The sequence below is a fragment of the Cylas formicarius genome, unplaced genomic scaffold (genome assembly GCF_029955315.1).
Source record: "Cylas formicarius isolate icCylForm1 unplaced genomic scaffold, icCylForm1.1 PGA_scaffold_10__41_contigs__length_53128322, whole genome shotgun sequence".
In the NCBI taxonomy this organism is placed as follows: domain Eukaryota; kingdom Metazoa; phylum Arthropoda; class Insecta; order Coleoptera; family Brentidae; genus Cylas; species Cylas formicarius.
Genome location: NW_026844214.1, coordinates 52,035,781 through 52,060,580, shown reverse-complemented (window position 1 = coordinate 52,060,580; position 24,800 = coordinate 52,035,781). Strand labels below are relative to the sequence as shown.

The 24,800-nt window shown below is 33.8% G+C and overlaps 1 protein-coding gene across 1 annotated transcript in view; it reads right to left on the bottom strand.

Moving 5' to 3' along the window:
• The window catches only part of LOC132697095 (tubulointerstitial nephritis antigen-like), a 62,880-nt gene that overhangs the window by 17,111 nt on the left and 20,969 nt on the right, over positions 1–24,800 (bottom strand). The window contains exons 2-5 of the mRNA XM_060662383.1: positions 16,929–17,089; positions 13,070–13,283; positions 10,357–10,527; positions 1,177–1,365 (exon numbers count right to left, since the gene is read on the bottom strand). Coding sequence (XP_060518366.1) covers positions 1,177–1,365; positions 10,357–10,527; positions 13,070–13,283; positions 16,929–17,088 — 734 coding nt within the window. The 5' untranslated portion in view covers position 17,089. The remainder of the gene's footprint in view (positions 1–1,176; positions 1,366–10,356; positions 10,528–13,069; positions 13,284–16,928; positions 17,090–24,800) is intronic.

Genomic DNA, 24,800 nt, shown 5'->3' with positions numbered 1-24,800 from the left:
GCGGTATCTTCCGTCAAAAGTCTTATGTCCTTAATCGAGTTGATGTAAATATTCAATAGTAGCGAAGAAAGAGGGGAACCCTGAGGCATCCCCCTAGTGGTTGTTCTGCCTGATAAAGTCAACTCTCTAGCTATGCCAATTTTGGCCAGCAAGGGGGTCAATAAGTCGACATTTACGATATCCTAAGCGTTGAATATGTCCAGCGCCACCATTCCTGAAAGTTGGTTATTTCTTACTTAAGTATTCGTCTGTTTTATTGAAATACTTCCAATCGAAATACGAATACGAAGTACGTAAACTCTGAGGTGTATTTTTAAAATTTTTATAATTATTTCTTAGACTTATTAATTCGGTTCCTCGCGATTTATTAATTTGGTGATTAAACTATCCGAGCATTGTAATTTTAAAAAAGAATGGTCTAGTTTACTAATGAGGATTGGCAATACAACTGTAGTTGTCTACTGGTTTCCACAAATTAATAGTAGATAGTGTTTTTCTTCTTCTAATATTATTTTTTATGAAGGACATTAGTTGGCAACTCAGAACTAGATATTTTGTTCATAAAAAAAAGTTCTAGATTTAAACAGTGCAGTGCCGACCTAAATAATCAAAATATCATTTGTTGATAGACAGCCAGTGGCACGTCACCGATTTCCTTAAAAAAAATAATGGCATTTGCATTCATTTATTTTCATTATTTCGTCACACGGCTTTCACTTATAAGTAAAAACTGATTCCTCTGCATGCTATCATATTAATGATGTTATTGGGATTGAAAAAAATCCAGAAATTAAATCTATTTAGAAATGAATGTAAGAATATTTTTTTTTACAGGGCGTACCATCAATGTCTGCCAAAATAGGCAGGTGAAATTGCGCACGCCCGCCACTGGTGTATTTAAAAAAAAATATGGTAAACTTCATTAAAATATCTAAAGTGGTATTATAGATATTAAAAAAATATATTTTATTTATGAAAACTTTAGCCTCCTGTATCTGAAAAGTTAAGACCTATGTTCATATGAAGTTTTCTTCTTAAAATAGACCCCAAAATCGCTCCCTTCGTTATTGACTCTCAATAATAACAATTGTGAAAAAAGAAGAAAATGATTGGACGCAAGAGCGTCAAGCAAAAACGAGGAGATTTATTGTTTTAAAATCTATCTATCGGGCTTACCTGTCCGACGCAACGGCCGCGGTAGAAATGGCCCAGGATGACCCGCACCAACCCTGATCGCGAATGCCCGAGATGTACCTGGGCCATCTGGTCTCCGTGTTGAATTCCTTCGGCAATGCGGAAGGGTCGTAAATGCGTTTCATTGAGTGCATCCCTAACACTGCCTTTTGTGGTTGCAGCGTACCTAATCTGCGAAATGTGCACGGTTACGATTGATTTGTTTTTTATCAGTAAAACGGTAATAAACTCATTTATTGCACTAATCGATTTCAATTATCGATATTTGTTTTATTCTAGTCATTGAAGATTTGAACTAAAAAAATAGTCAAGAAAGGATTAATAATTCAATGTATTAAAAAGGAAGTAGAGGATGGTATAACTCTTCCATTCAAAGAGTCGCTACGACTAATTGTTACGATTTTTATATTATGGAGAAAAGACGACCTTTAAAACGTAAGGATTTAAAATTAAATAACAATCTACCGTACCTACTTTGTTTTTTTTTGCAGTTATTAGGGAGAAAATATTAAACCGATGGATTTTACTTTTGAACATATTAAGCGTTATAATAATAAATATTGGCCAAATTATTAGACTTAGGCATGTATTATTATTAATAAAAAATTTGAAGAATATGAAACAAAATATAAAAATAGGGCGTGAGATACAATGACAACTTATCTATCGTTAATTTACCCTGCGCAGCGCTGCCAAACCGTTGTGTTTCTCAGATTAAACCAAGAAATTACATAAAACGATGTTAATATTGCCGGTTTTCATAAAACAAGTCAATAGAGTTGGACAAACTGGAGTATAATACGTAAAACTGTGTTCTTTTAAATATATCCCTTATTTACAAAACTGTGAGAACTGAAGCAATTTTACATAATAAAAACTCTGTTTTCAAAGAAAAACTAAGCCTGTGTTAGGGACATATAGCAGCATAACAAAAAAAATATCGGAACGGGAATTTAAGCCCAATTTCAAAGTCACCTTACTTTTTGAACACACCTTGTATACATAGTAGCCATACACAAGATAAAGCCAGTTAGCAAGGGTCAAAGGCTTACAATAGCCCATACTGGTGAATGATTTACAAATAATGGATTGTTGAAAACAGTAAATAAAATGTCAACACATATTTACTCCAGCAAATAAGTAGAAAAATGTATTTTCATTTCTATTTTAAAAGTTTATTTACCAGCTTTTAGTTTATTACGGCTCTAACCCGCATTGGAAACATAAACAGGGCAAAAATCAAATGAAAATAAAAATTTCACCACATGGGTGGAGAAACAGTTTTGATGATGGACAATGCGACGTATCACAACGTGCCTGTAAAAAAGAACGTCACTAGTGCATGCAGAAAAATTGATTTAGTTGAGTGAAAAATTAACACAACCTCAAATTTATCAGATAATTTAGAAAAAAATAGAAAAAATAGAAATAGAAAAAAATAGAAAAAAATATGGCCCTTGGTTAAATATTCGGTGTTTTGCAATTTGCAAAAAAAAACACAATTGATGGTATGCAGTTTACAGTTAGAGCAAATTACCACTGTTTGAGAGAGATAGAGAGCTAAAAAAGTTAAATCCACTTGTCTGCCGTTTTTTATCCAAACCGTAATGTACTATTTTTTTGTTGTTTTAATAACAAAGAACGGACAAACAATTAACGAAAAATATGCTGATCGTTTGCTGTAAAGTTTACAGATCTGTAGTGCCCGAAATAATAAAAATTTTAATGGTTAGTAGAGAGAGCGTCCACCAAAAATCCACAAAAATCTCAAGTTTCAATTAAAAATAAGTTTATTAATTTTCTTTATCTTTGCTAACCTGATAGTGTTTTTGTAAGTTATTATATTTTTTTCCGTTGAAAATGGTCATTTAACTACCCAATTTGGTACAGCTCCATACTGAACGGACATTTTATTTATTTAAGCTGTGAGTCGAGCAAGTCCAAGCAAGAAATGTATACTTTTAGACCTTTTAAATACTTGGGGATTTGCGAAGTATTAACTGGGACAGCGTTTATTATATTGATAATATTCAGGAAAGTTTAAGTTTTTAAGTGTCAATATTGTAGCCCTTTCTGACATTCACGCCTCAGTTGAAACAGTTAGGCTGAGCGCCATGGCAAAAATATATACAAAAGTTTCCGCAACTGTGCTTTGTCATTCCTCAGGCATGAAAAAAGATCCACAAATTATTAAATATTTCTTATCTAGTTTTGATTGATTTATATTTTGATTTGATTGAATTTTTTTAAATCCACTAGGAGAAAAACTCTCTGAGGCATGTATCCTTTCCAAAGTTATATATTGTCTTTCACTCTTAACCGTTGCTGATAAATCCAGAATACAAAAAAGCCGAACAGCTGTGCCCGAATCGTTTATGGTTTGAGAAAGTTTTAAAGTATATAAAAAAAATTGGATCGAAATAGCTCAAAATTAAATACGTTTCAATTTTTACTCGCAATTGTTGTATTTAAGGTTATGAAATATCCTTTTTTTTACTCCCGTCTGTAAAATACCTAATTGCCTACCGATTTAGCGTGCGGGAAGCGTCACTTGACCATGTCAGTTTTCCTTTCCCCCAGATTCGAGCCACTTCGGACATTTCCGGGATTTTACCGCACGGATTCGGGAGCAATCGGATGTTTGACGTTTGTCAATTCTGATGGTGATGTCAGTGAATGTGTTCTTATTGTTTTGCGAAAATGTACGCAAAAACGAACGGTCGTAGAAAAAGTATAGTATGCAACACGTTTTAACTCACTCGTTCAGTTCAGGTTCTGTGTTCAGAGAGAGAGGTTAGTGCTCTTAATTCTCTCTCTCCCACTAACACTTGTTCCTATTTTACCGGTGAGTTATATTAACTAACTAATCGGCATACAAATTACAATCCATTAAAGAGAACTGTCCAAATGGACGTCTTCGGGGGGGATGTCACCCCCCAACAAATTAAAAGAATTATAGGAGATAGCTCTCAAATTAATGAACTAGAAATTATTCTGTATGAAAACGAAGATGTTGGCCCTTTCAGAGTCTATATTGAATCCGCGGAGAAATCTGATCGTAAGAGAAATTTTTAACCTTCACCTCAAGGACGTTAAAAAAATTCACAACAAAGGTACAAACCGTATAGCGATAGAGTTTTTTAGATATGAAGCAGCCAACAATCTCCTAAAAAACCAACATATTTTAGACAAAGGTTTTAAGGTCTTCATTCCATTTAATTTTGTCACAAGTAAAGGTATTGTAAGGAAAGATATAGATGAAGATATCGAAAAAAAATTTGAAAATATATGCAAATCTTCAGCAAAGATAATTCAAGCCAAAAGACTTAATCGTAAAATAATTGTAGATAACAGGACTCAGAATAAACCAACCGGTACTGTCTTATTCACATTTCGAGTGGTTCTTCTACCAAAGCACATTTACTTTTATGATCTTCCCCTTCCGGTAAACGTTTATATCCCCCATGTCACTCAATGCTATAAATGCCTACTCTACGGACATACCAGGAAAAATTGCAAAGGCAGGGAAAAATGTTTTAATTGCGCAGACAATCCACATGAAGAAACCGACGATAGCTCAGACTTCCCCACTCAATACTCGTGTACCCAGAAATGTTATTCTTGCAGAAATGAACACAGAACTACTTCGAAAAGCTGCCCCGAATTAAAACGACAGCAAAACATTAAACGTACAAAAACTTAACCTTCTATGATGCCAACAAACTATGCGCTAAAACCTACAATAATAATAATGAAGTATTTTCATACCAACCAAACGAATTCCCTTCTTTAAGAAATAATACGGTTAACAAGAATGATAATTACACATACAGGACCACTATATCCCCTTCCCAAAGACGGCTAGCAGGCTTCACCAACAAAACTAAGAGAACCTACCAACAAACGGTCTCAGGGGAACGCAACAAAAAAAGACTGATCCACAAAAGCTATGACAGACAGTCCCATGACGACAATATTTACTTTGCTAATTCTAGACCGGAAAGAACCCACGCTAAAATTCCCCTATATTTGACGACCCAATCTACAATCAACATTCCAGAACTACCAAATAAATTAATGCCTCAAGTATAAGTGCCCCTCAAGGCATCCCACTGAACTTACCCTCGACCAGTACATCTAATTTAAAACGATATGATGATAACCCTACTTATAGAACCATTAAGGAACTAGTCTTAAATTTACCAGAAGAAAAACAACAGGAAATTAAAAACTTTATCCTTAACCATATAAAGCTAAGTAATTATACGGATCTTGACGACCCTTGTTTTAATTAAATTTTAATAAAACCAAATAAAATTCAATTCAAAATTAAAAATACTTCAGTGGAACCTAAGAAGTATCAATTCCAACAGAACGGAATTAATCTCATTAATCAGGGAACAGGATCCCGATATTATTTTTTTTAAATGAAACCTGGTTAAATTAAGAAAAAAATTTTCAGTTAAATCGTATAATATTATTAGACAAGACAGGGATGATGGATATGGGGGAATAGCAACTTGCATAAAAAACAATTTTATATACAGAGAAATAAAAAAATTTAACGACAACCAAGTTCAATATATTATAGTTAAAATTGATGAACTTAATCTTATCAACATTTATTCTAACTCTAATAATAATACCAACTCCCAATTTTTACAGGAGCTTTATTCTAATGTTCAGGGTCCCTCTATATTGATCGGAGACTTACATTCACATTATCCCCTTTGGGATTATTGTACTCCAAACAATGGAGGCAAACATATTAATGATTTCCTATTTGACAAAGAGCTTGTAATTCTAAATGATGGCTCTTCAACCCTACTTCAACCTCCCAATCAGAAAATGAGTGCGTTAGCCTTAACGATTGTCAGTAGTGACATAGCTTATTCATCAAACTGGAGAGTCTTACCGGACTGTGGCAACAGTAACCACTTTCCCACTATGACAGTAATTGAAGATAGAGAATCCTACTCAAAAAACTCTTTTGTACATAATTTTTCATCGACCAGAAATTATAGAAAAGCAGATTGGGGACTATATAGGGACAAACTTATATTAGACGCTTTACAATACAACACTGATATGACTTTCAAAGAGATAGAGAGCCTTATTAATTCGGCGGCAGATATCGCTATCCCTTTGAAAACAAACAAAAGAGGTAAAACGGGGAATGTATGGTGGGACGACGAATGTACTCTTATAGTCAAACAACGTAAAGAAAAGCTAAAACAATTTAAAATTGCTCCTACACTTGAAAACTATATACAAGCAAAAAAATATATTGCAATTGCCACAAGAAGACTAAAACTCAAAAAACGCAATAAATCCATAAAATTCTGTTCGTCATTAAATAGAGATTCTGACACAAGATATGTATGGAAACAAATAAAAAAAATTTCAAGCATAAATCAACGCTCCAATAGACCTATCCTCGATGACGACCTTCGTAATGAAATCTTTAAAAAAATGGTAATTTATAATGTGATTCCCGGCTTTACTCTAAGTCCTATAGAGGACCTAAACCCGTTCATATTACAAGAATTAGAAAATGCCCTATTTAAGAAAAATATATCTGCTCCTGGGTTAGACAAGGTAACTTATAAAATGATTCTTAATCTGCCCTTAAATATAAAATTAGGGCTGCTTAAAATCTATAACCAATGCCTAGAAGGACAATCTCTCCCGCAATCTGGGAAAAAATATAACTTTTTAAATATTCTAAAACCCAATAAAGACCCATACATGGCGGATAGTTATAGACCGATTGTTCGGTCCTCATGCTATATCAAGCTCTTGGAAATTATGATTGAGAATAGATTAGAGTGGTTATTAGAAAAAAATAAATCATTTAAATGGTCCCAGACAGGCTTCAGAAAAGGAATGGGAATTAGTATCAACATTGCATTTATATCATCTTTCATCGATCTAGCTTTTAAGCAAAAAGAAACAGTATTAGCAGTATTCTTAGATATAAAATCGGCCTATGACTCTGTTAACATATATAAGCTATATAACAAATTACATTACACATTCCACAAGAGCTTAGCAATTTAATCTTTAGAATCCTGGAAAACTGACTCCTATATACAAAAAGAAATGATGGGTCTTACATTGGTCCAGGCCTTTCCACATCAGGATTACCACAAGGATCACCTTTAAGTACAGTTTTATTCAATATATACACTATAGAGCTCTTTAATATCTTAGATGAAAATTTCATATTACTAGGTTATGCGGATGATATGACTTTACTCTTAAAAGGGAACAATATCATATCTATGGCTTCTAAAATTGATCAGGCTCTTAACACAATCAACATATGGTTACTTAATAACGACCTTCAGCTCTCCCCTCAGAAATGCGAATGCGTTTGGTTCACAAAGGGTACTCGTAAAATTCCTCCTCCCCCTGTAAAAATAGGAAATCACCCCCTTCCATTTAAAAATGAAGTAAAATATTTAGGGGTCATTTCTAACAATCAACTTAGATGAGATAATTATATCAATCAGCAAGTAATAAAAGCCAAAATAAATATAAACATAATTAAATGTGTTAACAGAGTTTGGTGGGGGTCTGATCCTCATACCTCGTTAATTTTATATAACGCTTTAATAAAATCGCATATAGATTTTTCATCCTTTATTGTTGGAAATACAAGCAAAAAAACAAAACCAAACTCAATAAGATACAATACGACAGTCTCAGAATTTGCTTAGAATGCATGAAATCAACCCCTACCAACGTCTTATTAGCGGAAGCGGGAGAAATTAACTTCGATTTTCGAAGAAACTGGTTTGCCTCAAAATTTCTGGCGGGTCCCTTGTCAATTAAGAATCATCCCTTAGTAACCCTCCCTAAAAAGCTAAGAACGTTTTATATTCCATACCTCATCCAGGCTCTAGAAAATCTAAGTCCGTATCAGAATAAAATCTATAAAAAAGTAATTCCGCCTTGTTTTGAGTTTGATTATTTTAACCAAATAACCCCTATAAAAACACTAAACTTAAATGTAAAAAAATCTGACCCTAACATAAAAGAAAAATTCAATCTTGCCACAGAAAAATTTAAAAACACTTTCCACTTCGTATATACAGATGCATCTAAAATTAGTAATAGTAATGGTCTTGGGGTTTACATTCCTGATATAGATTACAAATTCTCTTCAAAACTACAAAACGAAATAAGTATAACTTCAGCAGAAATAATAGCAATATATGAAGGGGTTGCGGTTATTTTGAAAAAAAATCTTAAAAATGGAATAATATTTTCTGACTCTCTCAGTGCAATCACAAAATTAAATACCAACAATATTAAATACGCTTCAGAATTTCTAACTATTACTACCAAACAACTCATAGTGGATGCAAATAATAATGATAATAACATTATTTTAGCTTGGATCCCAGGACACTCAGACATAGTAGGTAACTCAGTTGTTGACTCTTTAGCAAAAATAGGTACAAGCCTAAATATTCCAAAAACCATTGACTTAGATAAAAATGAAATTCTTAATATCATAAAACAAAAAATACTTCATCAACACAACAGACATTGAAAAAATATATTAAAATTTAAGGGCAAGACAGATTAGCCCATTTTGCGAATGTGGAAAGATTGAGGACCTGAACCACATGTTCGTTGAATGCCCTATAAATGAGATACCCGATCTTGATATCTACAATTCTTTTATAAAGCTGGGCATCAAAGCCACTCTTAACATATCTGCTGTTCTAATTAAACCCAATAAAAAGATTTCAGATATCATAATTTCCTTTTTAAACTTTAATAAAATTAAACTGTAACGTAATATCTATCATTTATATTTTCAGAATACATTATCTCCAACAAATCCAATCTCTACGCCCTCTTCTCCCAATATGTTTGTATTACTAACAGATACCTCCATTACCGAATAATTTATCCTTTATTGAGCAAAGTAAACAAAATAAAACATCTAAGGGTAAAAGTAGATAGGAGTTCCCAGGAGCTCTGCTCGTCAAGCTGAGGACTCCCCTAATGAGCTGGCAGACTGCCTAGTTGCAAAGCCAAAATATTGACAAGAAGAAGAAGAACTCACTCGTTTATTAAAAACTCGTGAGTCAAATGCCGTTTACCACACTTGATGCATAATATACTATTACCAACGCAGCTGACAGATTGAGGACGAAAAACATTCTGGATATGCCCTAACATAATTGTTTATAATAATTATAATAAATATTTTGAATCCATCTCAGTTCTAGAATTTAGGACAAAAGAATTATTCAGTTACAAAAGCCTCTGTCCTAAACATATTAATATTTTACCAATAGTTAATTTTAAGACTCTTATTATTGTTATAGTGTCTTGTTTCATTATTGTTGTAATATTTGGTTAACGTGGAGTAGCTGAGATCAAGATCTTAAGCTAGACTTGGCCGTTTGAGATGTGTATAATACAACCAAAAATATAGTACATTTATTGCTTTGATAAACCTTCGCAGGCCAAAACGCATCCCAACAGATGTTTATTGTGCATTAACATGAATTTTTTATTTGATCTATTTTAGAATTTCTGTACGTAAATGATTTATATTTTGAAGAGAGCGACACGGAAAAACAACTTCTGGAATTATTACAAAAATTATATCAAATGGATTCGATGGTACAACAAAACGGCATTGAAATCTTGAGATTACACCCGTATCATTGCATATTTAACCCGATTGAGAAGATTTTTTAAGAGACTAATAATTATAACCATGTAGAAATGTATTGAAATAGGACGTAATAACTTCTTACTTTGTACTATTTCATTATGTGCATGTTTCAAGAATTGCTCGGCGAAAAAGATCGAAAACATACTTATATTCCGCTTGTTAGTGTAGGCAGAAAAATTCCTAGAACTAAATAAAAATAATAAATAAACAAAAAGTCGGTTGCAAAACCACTATATTTCTGGTCGCAGTATAACTATATTACATTATATTGGTATTAAGTTATTTTTTCTAAATCATGTGCAATAATTTAAAATATCTCAATAAAGACTATTTTTTGTTATTATTATTATTATTATTATTATTATTATTATTATTATTATTATTATTATTAAAGTTGATACTAACGAAAACTAGCTGAACTAACCGCACCTCTTGTAGTAATGGTATTGTCACTTTACCTGTAACGAATGCCGTCGTCTAGAGTTCTACCCCAAAATTTCGAATAATTTGCGGCTGTCCAACCGTAATGGACCTCGCGGTTGTTGACGGTGTTGATTATAGCCTCGTCCACGAGGCAAATATTTTTCTCGCACATCATTTCGACGGTGTAGCCAACGTCAACGCACTTGCTGAAAATATATGAAGACATAAGAAACAGGAGAAGTTTAAAGGAATATTTGAAACAAAACATCACAGGTTTGCGGTTGAATACAAGAGCTTACTTTGGATTCTGACTGGATATATTCCTCGTATTGCAATTCGACTGAAAGGTGAGAAATTGTAATAAAGAAACAAATATTACCATTACTTCAAATATTCAATATTTTTAATAGGTATTTAGTATGAAACTTAAATACCAAAGACGATCTGGAAGCATTGATAAATAACATTTCACCTGAATAACAATTAGTATGGAAAACTAGAATAGTAAGAAATTGAAATAAACAAATATTACTATAACATCAAACAAACACGCTTTGGTGTTGGAGTATCGTGTTTTATTTTGGGACAACGAATAGCCTACCGAACTTCTGAAGGAGGTCTTACAGAACATAAGTACTTATACATTCTTGAAGAAGTCATTCCAGATTTACTTGAACGTGTTGTCTTAGTATATTTTAATGATATATACCTTCAGCAAGATAACCACATTCCTCAAAAATGGATAGGTACCAACGGATGTGCAAGATGGCCTGCACGATCTCCGGATCTCTCGGTTTGAGGTTTCTTTTTATGGGGATATAGGCAAAATAAAGTATATAAAACACGAAACAAGTCTGTAGCAAATCTTGGAGGGGTAATTGATATAACTTTCGAAACTCTACGAAGGACAGCAATAATTCTTTTAAATGTCATTAAAAAAAAAAGAAACAATAGTTTTAGGTATAATATAATGTTAATGTTCGTTAGATATAATGTTATTTCGTTTTAATATAATAACGGTCCATAATAAATTGAAAATTATTACAAATAGTAGTTCATAACATTTAAATAATTGAATTTTAAAGTATTGAGTTTCTTATATATTAATAATTGTTTACTTGTTTTTAATAGATTAGTCACGGCCTACTGCTAAAAAAAAAAAAATGTGAAAAAAACATAAATTTTGAGCATTTTCAAACCAACTTTATACCGAGATATATTTCTGAGAAGCTTGAATAATTTCCAATTAATATAAAAAAATAAATAAATATATGTTCACAATTATTAAACGGTTAGAGCAAATAAAAAACAAACTACGCCAATGGATTCTAAGGAAAAATCCTATAAGAACGTTTTTTAAACTCTCCACTATTCTGACTAACTTTAACTAAATTTACCCAAATTTTGGCTATTTATAATGTTATATATAATACTTATAATTATTTATTAAAATTTATTTAATGAAAAAAAAACGTTACTGATTAGTAATTATTTTTCTATAAATTAAAAAATTTGTTATTGGTATTTATGAGACTTTCGAAAGCTCTGGCTTTAGGCTAAATTCATAAAATTATTCAAAAAATAACACTTTCAATAAATTATGATTCGGTTATAATAATATGGAATAGCTTCTTTTTAGCGGTCCATTTTACCCCTGGTGTTACGCAAAGAGCTAAAAATATGCACCTTAAATGCTATTTCTTACATTACTTGAGATTCATTTAAGCTTTTCAAAAATATTTATTTGTATATTCAATTTTTTTCATTTTTTACTTTATGCATTTGTAGCAATAAGATACATCTAAACAGTCATTACTATGCAAGAGACTCTTTACGTTATTTCCAAAAAAAAATGAGGAAAATATATATTTTTTAATAATAATAATATTTTATTAATGGTTTAACAAATTAGAAGCAAAAATCAAATATGGCAAAAACTTACGAGACTATCAGTTCTTAATTATATCTTTATTCCCTATCCATTCGTTCGTTCTGTATTTATTTCATTTTAATTAATTTTCTGTAATAATGGCAGAGTATCAAATGCTGAAAAATATGACACGTTGGTATATTTTTATACAAACTCTTTACTTCATTTTCAAAAAAAAATGATTAAAATATATTCTTTAAAAATAATAATGACTCATTAATGTTTTAACAAATTAAAAGCAAAAACCAAATGTGTCAAAAACTTACGAGACTGTCAGTTTTTTATTATATCTTTATTCCCTATCCATACGTTCGTTCTGTGTTTATTTCATTTTAATTAATTTTCTGTAATAATGGCAGTGTATCAAATTCTGAAAAATATCAAACGTTGGTATGTTTTATAGCATGCAATGAAAATGCGGTTAAAGTTTCGGATTTGGGGGTGGGTGGGGCAAGGCCCACTATTTAATATTTTTTGTGACTTTTAACCATCAGGTCGATTTATTTTTAACTTTAACTAAATTTACCTAAATTACAATTACATATTAAAAAGTATTTAATAAAAAAAACATTACATATCCCTAAAAAAAATAAATACCATTTTCAATAGTCGTACCGACTGAAAATTGATTAGTCAATTAATTTTCGATCGCTGGGCGATTAATTATACCAACGAGGCGGCTGATTTTTCAGTAACGTCACGCGAGAAGCTTTAACTCTCTCCGAAAATAACTATTGGCTATCACGCCATACTTTTATTGATGAACGACTACGCGAAGGTTCGTGGAACGCGATTAATTCGTAAAAATCGGACATTACCATTCGTTACAGTTCTCGCGGACTGTCCCGTTAACGGGCCAAGTCCTGTCGTTGTACAGGCAGGCTCTGATCTCTGGAGGCGGTTCCGGACGGCGTGTGGTCGGAGGCGGCAGTGGCGTCGTGATATATATACCGTGGCAAAACGACCAGTAGTCCGGACAACAGTCGTGGACGTCCGTTCGGTTGCAGAACTCGTCGCAGTAACACAAAGTCCCTAAAAATACCAATCGAAATGAATAATCCTTATTGGGCACTTCTAGGAACTTCGTGAGTTAGGAGAGAGTGTAGAGGAGACCAAGTGCCGAGGCATAGAGAATCAGCCTTCCAACACCCACTTCCCGGATGTTGATACTATTTACATGCAGAGGAGTTTCTTCCGCTGCATGGCATCTTGGACATAATACATCTTGTATGATGCCAATGTTCCTAAGATGCTTTCTTGTTGACCAGTGTCCAGTTATCAGACCAATAGTCAGCCTCAGCTGATTCCTGTTGAGCCCGATAAGGCTGGAAGCAAGAATCCTGGACGGCTTCTGAAAGAGGGCTTCAGTGTGTCTAATACCTTCAGCTTCAAGCCACATATCGAGAAATCTATTGCCAGATCTCTGGTCAAATAGACTTTTAATGAAGCTGTAGGGTAGGACAGACAGCCTATCTGTCCTCTGGTTCCCTGGGATTCCACAGTGTCCTGGGACCCAGAGGAGTGTGACTTGATTTGAATTAGCATTGAATTGAGGTGATGTCGACTGACTTTAGCATATAGAAATGGAAGCTTAACATTTAATATGGCTCTCATAGCCAGGATGGGCGTAGTTTTCATAGTCTCTGTTATACCCAGCATGTTTAATGCTTTGATGTTGGCTTGCCTATTCAGGACTATCCACCAAACGATCGAAGCGTAAGTGGTGACGGTGACGTGCGTGTTCCGATTTGCCTTCAAAAATAATGACGCTATCATCATTTTTGCAAGTGTAACAACCAGTATTTTGAGTTGAAGAATTAATTAAAAAAAAATCTAAATATGATATTTCCATTTATATTTAAAAAGAAAAGTTTTATTAGTCACGTTTTTTTAAACCATTAATGAACCTTATTCTGTTGTTGACTCACCTAGTACATTAGTGGAAGAATATAAATAGAGTGTCTTCAGAAAATCCTTGAGTGCCTAAACTTGGATGAAACCATTGTGAACTTTTGATTTTAAAATTTATTTCTGCTCTTTATGCTTAACATTGTAAAATAACTACAAGAGTCAAATTAAGTTTTTTTTATTACTAAAAACAAATGGGTTATTGATAAATAGCAACTCAACACTTATTGCCCTAATAACATCTCTTACTAGATTGTGGTGTAGTATGGCACCAAACTGACACAATTAAAAGCTATCCAAATCGTTAAAAACGAAAATTTCAGTTGCATAGGCAATTAATTTAAGTCTATAACAAGTTTGTTACTATCACTATAAGTAGTGTATGAACACGTTTAACGCTCAGTTAACACGTGTATAAAAGCTCAGCACTCTACACAAATTTAAACTCATACTAAAGCATATTAAATTGAATGTTTATTTTTTGAGTCAAATGAATAGTTTCTAGACAAAAAAATAAACTAAAGTCAAAAATTTACAAATGGCCGATTTCTATGGTCGCAAGTTTGTATCACTGGAAATATTATTATGAGAAAGCTTTTGGTATTGTCACTGCCAAAATGAAAGAAATCGAAAAAAAAAGACTTCTTTTATATTCAAACGCGTTGTCTTGTATCAGAAAGCTTAGTAATTTCTGAGATTTCCTTGACCTTTAAACGTCGATCACTCAATACCGCCTCTTCCACAATCACAACAGTATCTTCCGTTATGACCTCCATTGGTCGATCAGTTCTTGAATCATCTTCAAGGGACTCCTGTCCCATTCGAAAACGTTTTGCCCATTCTTTCGCTACAGAATACGAAGGAGAACTTTGGCCGTAAACACCATCCAGTCTTTCTTTAATAATTTTAGGTGCTAAGCCTTATTTTGTGAAAAACTTTATGACTGCTCTATACTCAATTTGCGCTATTTTTTTCGGACACATCTTGTTTATAAAATAAAAAACTGTTTGGCGCAAGACTTCAATTTTTTTTTGCAGTACTTTGCTTAGAATTTAATTATTTGGGGTTTTGTTAGGAAAGATACTAAACAATATTTATTTATTTATGTATGTATTTATGTTTAAATCTAAAATAAAATTACAAATTATTTTTATTACCTACTTAAATTACTTAAAATTATTCACATAATATATCAGTATCACTATCGCTATCATGGCCTGTTCTAATTATTATTTGATCTATATTATTGTGGAGGGATGTTAAAAATTTCGGTTTCTATAAGTTTGAGGACATTGGAGTTAACACGGAGAAAAACATTCTTACGACGAATCGCAGATTTCAGTTGGTGCCAAGCATGTTCAATGGAATTAAATATACAGTGGTAAGGTGGAAGCCTTTAAACCGTATGCCCTAGATTTTTTGCATAATTGTCACAGACGTATTTCTGTTGTAGGTTCAAACTTTGTGGAACTTCAATTAATTGCTTTTTGGTATAATCTTCGTGAAAATAAATATCGTTATTATACATGCAGTTTTGTATTGTTGCTGAGGAAGGGGTTTTAGTCAACTGTCTACTGTGATAACTTGCATTGTCCATTACAATGATGCTATTAGGAGGAATGTTTGAAACTAGTCTGTTTTTAAACCAACTTTCAAATAAATCAGCGGTATTGTCTTCATGGTAATCCAGAGAAGAATCTTTAATATTTTTCGCAGACCGAGAAAGTCCATTTGGAATCCAACCATCTTTAGAGCGAGCATGCAAAATAGTTATTCTTTTACTTCTTTTTGATGGCGCGTTTGTTTTACACTTATCAGTTGAGTCAACCCAACCCTTTTCCGGGGTATCATAAATGTCGAACCAGGTTTCATCCAAGTAAATAATTGGCCTTTGTTGTTTTCTGCAAATCCTAATTTTTTCTAAATTTTCCAATCGCCATTTCCGAATTCTACAAGGTTCCATTAAAACTTGCCTTTTGTCAATTTTTTTAAATCTAAGACCCATGTGTTGAATACACTTCCATAAGGTAGTTCTGCCATATTTAACACCAGTTTCACCTTTTTCAAGCCTCCTAATTAAGATATCTAATGTAGGCACGCTTTGTTCTTCGTATAACTGGTAAATTTTACGCCCTATTATGGGATTATTCACAATTTTCCATACAGTTGATGTTGGAATTTTCGTCCATGTGGCCGTTTCTTCTAAAGGTGCTTGCTTGCTGGCACCACGTTCAATGAGAGTCAAATAAACATTGTTTATAACTTCTTTGGTCTCAATAGTGTTTTCTACATTTGGGCGGGAGTATGTCCTGAGATACACTAGACTCGCATATATTTTGCATAATTCACACAGGAAATAAGAATGATTACTAATAAGCTTAGACTAAGTAGTATACCAAACCAAAGAATACTAAACACAGGTAGGTATAAAATTATTTTCTATTACGGACCACAATTTTACCTGAATTTAAATTCCGAAACTTTAGGTAATAATCTAGTTGCATTGTATGTTAATGACCACCCTTGGATAATCCCATACAAAAACAATTGGTCACTTTCTTATATCTATGAACAGACGATACAGAGTAGAGTGCGAGTCAGCTTCAGTTATTATAGTTATCTGCGAAACTTCAGCAAGTTCGATTCTACAACAACTGACGCAGGAAGAATCCAGACGATTGAAAATAGTATTATTATTACGATCGTAATCGTAGATCTGTAGAGAGGAAGGTGTGAATCCGGCTCTCTATAGCAGCAGAAGCATCTTACCTCTAATTGGTTCGGAACACGAGTCTATCCTGTTGTTGCAGCAACCGATGTTTACGCAGAATGGCCCCATGATATCGGAGAAATCATCGACTGGTTGCAAGGATGCTATAGTTACGTACACTAGCAGGAATATGAACGTCCATCGCACCCTGGTGATCATCCTGGAAGAAAGACACCAATGTTCTCTTTATTGTATATTTTTCCAAAGGGATTTGTTAAAAATAAGCATTAATCAATTTCACAAGTTGAAGAGAAAAGGTTAGAATATTTGGTAGTGCTTCCTGGTTCCAAATCAAATAGTTTTCGTAGATAAACGCTATTTAGTTTTGTGTTAAGATTACATATTATATGTCATGTCAACTTGAAATGGAACACTCGGTATAATATGGTGTTCGAGATCCTGTGTGAAATTCTGTGGCATAATTTTTGAAAATTTGATCCTCAAATTTTTGAAAAAATGTTTAAAAAGAGGCTAGGTTCACGCAATAGGTTCGTCTCAGGTCAATGCTGGAGTTTGGAACTTCCATTGACATGGCTCTCACCGTTGACAGGTCGGGCAAGTCAAGGCTCCTGACGCGTGAAAATAGGGGTTGCCACAGCGCTGAGATTTCTACGCTTGGATGACTGAAGATATTGTTGTTGCCTTGGATGAAGGTAGCTTCGCTTCTTCCAATGGGTTTCCTTTTGTATTTCGTTGCAATTCTCCAGATCTTTTAGGACACTCTTTAACATAGAGAGTGGCCATTAGTTTGCCTTGAGTCTGATTTATGTGCTGCTTGGTATTGAGACCTAGTAATGACCTCGTCAATCAGTCTCTTTGACCGTGACCGTGACAATGTTGAATTTTCTTGAAGCTTCGTCCTAATAATCGCTAGCGATGCGTCCAAAGTACTGTCCGTTCAATGTATCTTGATAACATTTTAATTCGAGGTAACTTTTTGGTTTTTAGAGATATTATTATATTAATAACCAAGTTTTTTTCCAAGGAACGTATAAAACAAAACAATCTAAGAGTTGCAAATAATGATCTCCAGTTAACTTTTGATCTATAAATATCAGACAAAAAATATGCCTATCTATGACACTACACCATACATTAATTGATTGGTAAAGTCTATTCATACATATAAGAAAGTGTCAATAGAATAGTGTTTTCTACATTTGGGCGGGAGCATCTCGTGAGATACACTAGACTCGCAAATATTTTGCATAATTCGCACACGATTCAACACACGCTGTATTACACACGAAATAAGAATGGTTATTAATAAACTTAAACTAAGTAGTATACCAACCCAAAGAATATTAAACACAGGTAGGTATAAAATTATTTTCTATTACGGACCACAATTTTACCTGAATTAAAACTCCGAAACTTTAGGTAATAATCTTGTTGCGTTGTATGTTAATGAGCACCCTTGGATAATCCCGTTCAAAAGCAACTGGCCACTTTCTTATATCTATCAACAGACCATACCAACATAACAAAAAAAATATCGAAGATTGAATGTATGTAGCAAGTCCATTTACAAAAGTCACCTTACTTTTGAACACACCTCGTATACTAACTCTAAATGAAGAATAATGTTCGGCGTGTTCTGATGAAATCGACTTACTATAGGAAAAGAAACATTAAGACATTTTTTTTGCGCACAACAACTCTACAAACTGTTTGATGATCCGAAAATATTAGTAGTCTAAAATCGAAGATTTGGTAGATTTTTGTTAATATAATTGCCATTTGTTCATTGGTTGGTTTGCTTTACTTTACGTCATGATATTGAGAGACTAATCGGTTAGAGAGTCTTTCGGGCACTTTCCCCTCATTAATACGTATTGTCTTGGTGATACTGGAAAAATATGATGTATATGCAGATGGGACCTAGCCCTTCGAAGCGGTGCGCACAGCTGTTCGGTCCGTGTGACTTACGGATCTGTGTCATCTTGAAATTTTTCACGAATCTTAATGTAGTATTGTATACGTTATCAACCCATAAATCTCGCTAGTTTATAGTCGTCCTTACCTTGTCACCTTTCACCTCGGTCTGATTTGAGAAATTATGGATAATAAGTACAATCGCTTCGGGCTTAGATTTAGTGATTTGACCTGCCGACACAAGAGACCGCGCTTTTCAAATTATATATGCGACTCCCATTCGTCTATGGCGGATTATTTTTACCTAACGTTTGATTTATGAAATCGAAGGCAATTTCGATCGATTTACATTACATTTACCCAAGGACGCCATTTGTAAAAAACCGCTTCATGCTCAAGAGGAAAATCTCAATTTATCACTATTGATTTTTATGCGTCGCAAAGCAAGAGAGGGACTTTCGTCCGATTAATTAAAATCCATTATTTGCACACATTATTCGCGAATTTGCCTTTAAAATGGCCGTGTTTCCAAAATAGCTTGTAATAAAAATAAATTCCATCGGGAAGGAATTCAGTATTATTACAGAAAAACAATTAATAGGATACATTTGATTTGTGGTAGTTTATAATAGCCTCAATATCTTCTTCTTCTTCCAATGCGTATCCATTAATGGATGTTTGCGATAACATTTTCCATTGCTTCTCTGTTTCTTGCGATATGTATCAACGTCTGTACATCATGCAGGCCAGTCCACTGTCTGATGTTTCGAAGCCACGACATTTTTTTTCTTCCGATCCCCCTCCTGCCTTCGATCTTGCCTTCAATCAACAGTTGTAAAAATTGATATTTTTTGTTTCGCATGATATGCCCCAGATATGCCGTTTTCTTCTTCTTAATTGATTCAAAAAGTTCACGTGGTTTGTTAACACGTCTTAGAATTTCATCGTTGGTCAATCTAGCCGTCCAGGGTATCTTGAGAGTTCTGCGGTGTAGCCACATCTCAAAGACCTCTAATTTGTTTATTGTAGTTGTCTTCAGTGTCCACCCCTCCATGCCGTAAAGGAGCACCGACCAAACGTAGCATTTCACGAATCTCATTCTTAGGTCAAGGTCAAAATCGGAGCAGGTTAGCACTCTTCTGAACCTCAAGAAAGCTTGTCGGGCCTGTTCTATACGGTATTTTATTTCGTTGTCCGATGTCCAGTCTTCGAAAAGCCAGGTACCCAAGTACTTGAATTTGTCCACTCTTTCTATGGGTCTAGCGTTAAATGTTATGGTGGAGTTTTGAAACGTGTTTAGATTCCTGGATATGATCATGAATTTTGTTTTTTTGGTATTAATATTTAAGCCCATTGATTTGCTCTGTTCTCCTACCTTATTGACCAGTTGTTGTAGGTCGTGTATATTGTCAGCGATTAGGACCGTGTCGTCCGCATAACGAATATTATTAATCCAAACCCCATTAACCTTGATTCCCATTTCCACGTCTTCTAAAGCCTCCTGGAAAATCGCCTCCGAATATAAATTGAACAAGAGTGGAGACAGCACACATCCCTGTCGCACTCCCCTCCTAATCTGTATGGTGTTCGACATAGTATTGTCCAGTTTTATTTGTGCCGTTTGGTTCCAGTACAACTTCTCTATGCAACGGATGTCTTTTTGGTCTATATCAAGCCCTTTAAGAAGTTGGACTAACTCGTAGTGTTTTACGCGATCAAAAGCTTTTTCATAATCTATGAAACATAGACAGACATCCTTTCTCTGGTCGTAGCAGTTCTGGACAAGTACTTGTGTTGCGACTATCGCCTCTCTTGTACCTAGCCCCTGCCTGAACCCAAATTGTGAGTCGCTCATGTCTCTCTCACATTTCTTGTATATTCTTTGATGTATGATTTTAAGAAATATTTTTAAGGTATGGCTCATCAGGCTAATAAGCCTGTAATCTTCACATTTTTTTGTATTGGTCTTCTTAGGCAGGGGGATAAAAGTAGAGGACAGCCACTGTTTGGGATAATGACCTGTCTCATAGATAGTGTTAAATATTTTATGTAGTCCTGTGATGCCTGTTTCATCGAGTAGTTTAAGCATCTCTGAAGGAATTTCGTCTGGGCCAGCCGCTTTGTTGTTTTTTGAATTACGTATAGCTTTTTCAATCTCGTCTTTAGTAATCGATAGACCAGTTAGGGTGTTATCAATACTAACTGGGGGTCTTTCATCGTCAAAAAATTCTTCTATATACTTTTCCCAAACATTGATTTTCTCATTGGTATCGAGGGCTATATGGTTATTATTATCAACTGTTATATTTGGTCTCTTTTTTTTATATATGCAAGCAGTCTCCTTCAGCTTTTTGTGCAGATTGAAATCGTCGTGCTGATTTTGTAGTTGTTCTATCTCAAGGCATTCCTGTTTGAGCCATTCGTTTTTTGCTATTCTAATCTTTGATCGTATAAGTCTTTGAATATCTTTGTACGTGCTGCCGTCTGTTTCGTTTTTATGTTTTCGACGTTCATCCATTAACAACAAAATTTCATCGGTCATCCATCTTTGTTTTTTGTTCTTTGCTTTATAACCTAATCTGTTTTGCATTGAATTTCTTACAATGTCCATCATCCCTGTCCAAGATATATGTCCAGCTGTAATTTCGTTCTGCTGGAAATTACGACAGATATCAATTATTTTACATAGCGACCCCAAATGGTGGAGAACGTATTAATTACGTAGAACTAAAGGCAGCCTATTGCGCCTTAAAATGTTTTGCTATTAGCATGCGTGGCCTAATAGGAATGGGAATCAAATACCAAATATTTTAGTAAAGTTATGTCTACTTTTGGCGCTCCGTCGTCTCCAAAATAAATGTCCAAAATTTGTTTGCTGGCATCGTGAGCCCGACGCTTTCTGGGGCCTTTACTTTAGATTGGAAGATACTTGATTTGTATGCTTTAGATGTGTGGATAGCTTCGATGCTAGATTCAGCAAAAAGTAAAACCTTCCCAGCCTAATGAGCTACAACGTGTCATTTGATTGCCTTTTATACGGATGTTTGCCTGGCTACAATTTTACTTTTCTATGTACAAAAAACAAAACCACTTCGCACTGCCTCATCATAAAATCGATCTCATAGATATCTTTAGACATACAACCGGTTGGTCTAAAAATTCAAAGTTCTCCGCATATTTTTTATGAGAGACCCATCCACAATATATATAGTCTTGAAGAGACGATTTTCAGCCCTCGAGGTTTATATAAATATGTTTCTAACGGTTGCTTCTTATTTTTGTATCAAAAAAAGATGAAGAGTTTTAAAAAAATATTCAAAACGAATATTACAAATAAAAAAATAGATTTTTATTCGTCGCTCATTTTTGCGCCACCCTGTATACTTACTACAGTTTATTTCTAATTTTTGTATCCAAAAGTAATGAAGAGTTTTAAAAAATATTCAAAACAAACATTAAAAATAAAAAATATATTTTTATTCGTCGCGCAATTTTGAGCCCCCCTGTATATAGTTTCACAGAAGCGGTTTTGAACTCTTGAGGTTTATATAAATATGCTTCTAACGGTTTGCTTCTAATTTCTATACCAAAAAAGAATCAAGATTTTTAAAAAATATTCAAAGCATACATTAAATATTAAAAGATATTTTTTATTTATTGCGAATTGTTGAGCCACCCTGTATGTATGTAGAATGAAGAGTTTTAAAAAATATTCAAACCAAACATTAAACATTTTTAAGATCCCCTGTATATAATTTTGCAGAAGGGATTTTGAGCTCTTGAGGTTTATATAAATATGCTTCTAACGGTTTGCTTCTATTTTTGTATCAGAAAAGAATGAAGAAGTTTAAAAATATTCCAAACAAAAAGTCAAAAAATTGTGAAAATCTCCTAATATTTGCCAAATGTCTTTGAAGTACCATAAATCGTCGCTAAATCCTTTGGAGTTCTTATAAAATATGTTACCCATGTTCACCAAAATACCAGCGATTCACAATCTGCTAGGCCGCTCAATATGATAGAAAATGGCGTTTCGCTGAAGCCCGACCTGAGCGCCGCATAAATTACACCGAAATAGATCAATTTTGGAGAAGTTTTTATCTGCAATGTGTGGGGCTGTCGGTTGTTTGTTTTTCTCGGTTAGTTATTTGTCGGGTCCCGCTTAAAGAGGCTAATTGGTAAAGTTCGCATCGAGAGTTTACAGTGCGATAACGTCAATCGACATTAGGCCACCGAAATGGGACCTCGCGTTGACCTTGGTCTTTTTTTTTTTAAGTGGCTGTATATATACGAGACAGTCTACCGCAGCGATGCCGTTTAAAAACGGCGTTAATCAATTTGACTGTTTGGTTTTTCTGACATTGATGCACCAATAAAGGTCACGAGCATGTGCCACGTTATTTTTTTCTTATCTGCCCTGGTCGTCACTCGGGTATGACTAAGTGTCGTCCATGTTATTTTCCTTTTTGGGGTCGCTGATACTAGTAAGAAGATTGAAGACCAATAATGCAGCAAACTGAATATTTTTATTGAACAAAGTTTTAAATATTTAATTTTATTTTGGTGTTACATACAAACTTAAAAGTTGAAAAATTTCTCAAATGAGTATAGTAGTAAATTCATTCATTATTCATTTACGTGACAGAAAAAAAATGTCACCGACTTATTCCGCCAGTCCGCAAAACTTTCGACAATTGCAACTTAATTTAATCATAGTTTAAATCATAATAACTAATTTGTAATAGTAGTCAGGCACCTAAATAGACACTAAAAGCATTAACAAGAAAAAGTATAGAATAATGCAAATAATACAGTGTGTTTTCTAATTGAATGTCAATAATCAAGGGGGCGATTTGTTGGTCCATTTTAAAAAGAAAACTTTTTTTTTCAAAAATAAAATACATATTTTTTTATATCTGTAATACCACTTCAGATATATATTTTTTTTATAATAGAAAATCCTTTAGAGTGTCAAGCCTAGTCAGGATAGTCCTATCCATATTGTAATGAAAGATGATATGAGGTTTGCAATTTATTTTTAGTACACCACTGATTGACAATATCGATATTTTAATGCAGTTCAAGCTTGTCGCCGATGTTCAAAGTTATGAAATCGATTGTAAATAGAACAGAAGTGGTCCACGGTTAGAACCTTGAGGCACACCAGAAGCTGGAGCAAAAGGAACTAATCTATAGCTCTCAGATAGAACCTCAGCAATGAAATCGAAGAATCGAAATTCGACCTTGCTTGTTCGGGGAGTCACAGACATAAGAAGGCAGGGAACATAAGCTAGTGATACATGATCTTTTCCCAGAGTTTATTTTAAATTTGATATAATCACCATTACTTTCGGTAACGTACCCAAAAAGGTCATAATTTTATTATGTCCCAAAAATTCGTTAAGTTTCTCAGAAATGTCTAATTATGATTATTATAAAGGAAAATCCGGTATTAACTAGTCCCTCACTAAGATTTCGTTCGCCAAAGTGAGAACTTAGTCAAAAGTAATTGTGCACCTTTTGCATTACGCAGGTCAGTGACTTTTTCGTGTGTGTTGGTGTGTTTTTTTTAAACGTTAATACATGTAAACTTTCAAATGATTTACCTTTCGATAACTCGCAAGTTATATACCTTTATGAAATGCTTGGAACCTCTACTTTAAAACCGAGTAAGATGCGACGTCGCCAAATGTCGCCGGATGTGTCAAAAACAGTTATATTCTTATCCCCTCATGGTTAGCTTTAAATGCACGTATTTTCCAATAGCAATATCAACGTAACGTTTTGTTAAAAAATTATTCATATCATTGTTTTTGTTATAGTGTATTATATATCTAGGGACTACAATGTCAATGAGAGACAATGAGAGACAAAACAAACTTCACCTGGTGCATATGCTCTTCTTTGCACTTTTGAGCCCCGATTTATTAAAGTTGTTTACCAATCTTTTCTTTTTATTAGTTTTGCACTAAAAAAATACATAAAAGAAAATTAAC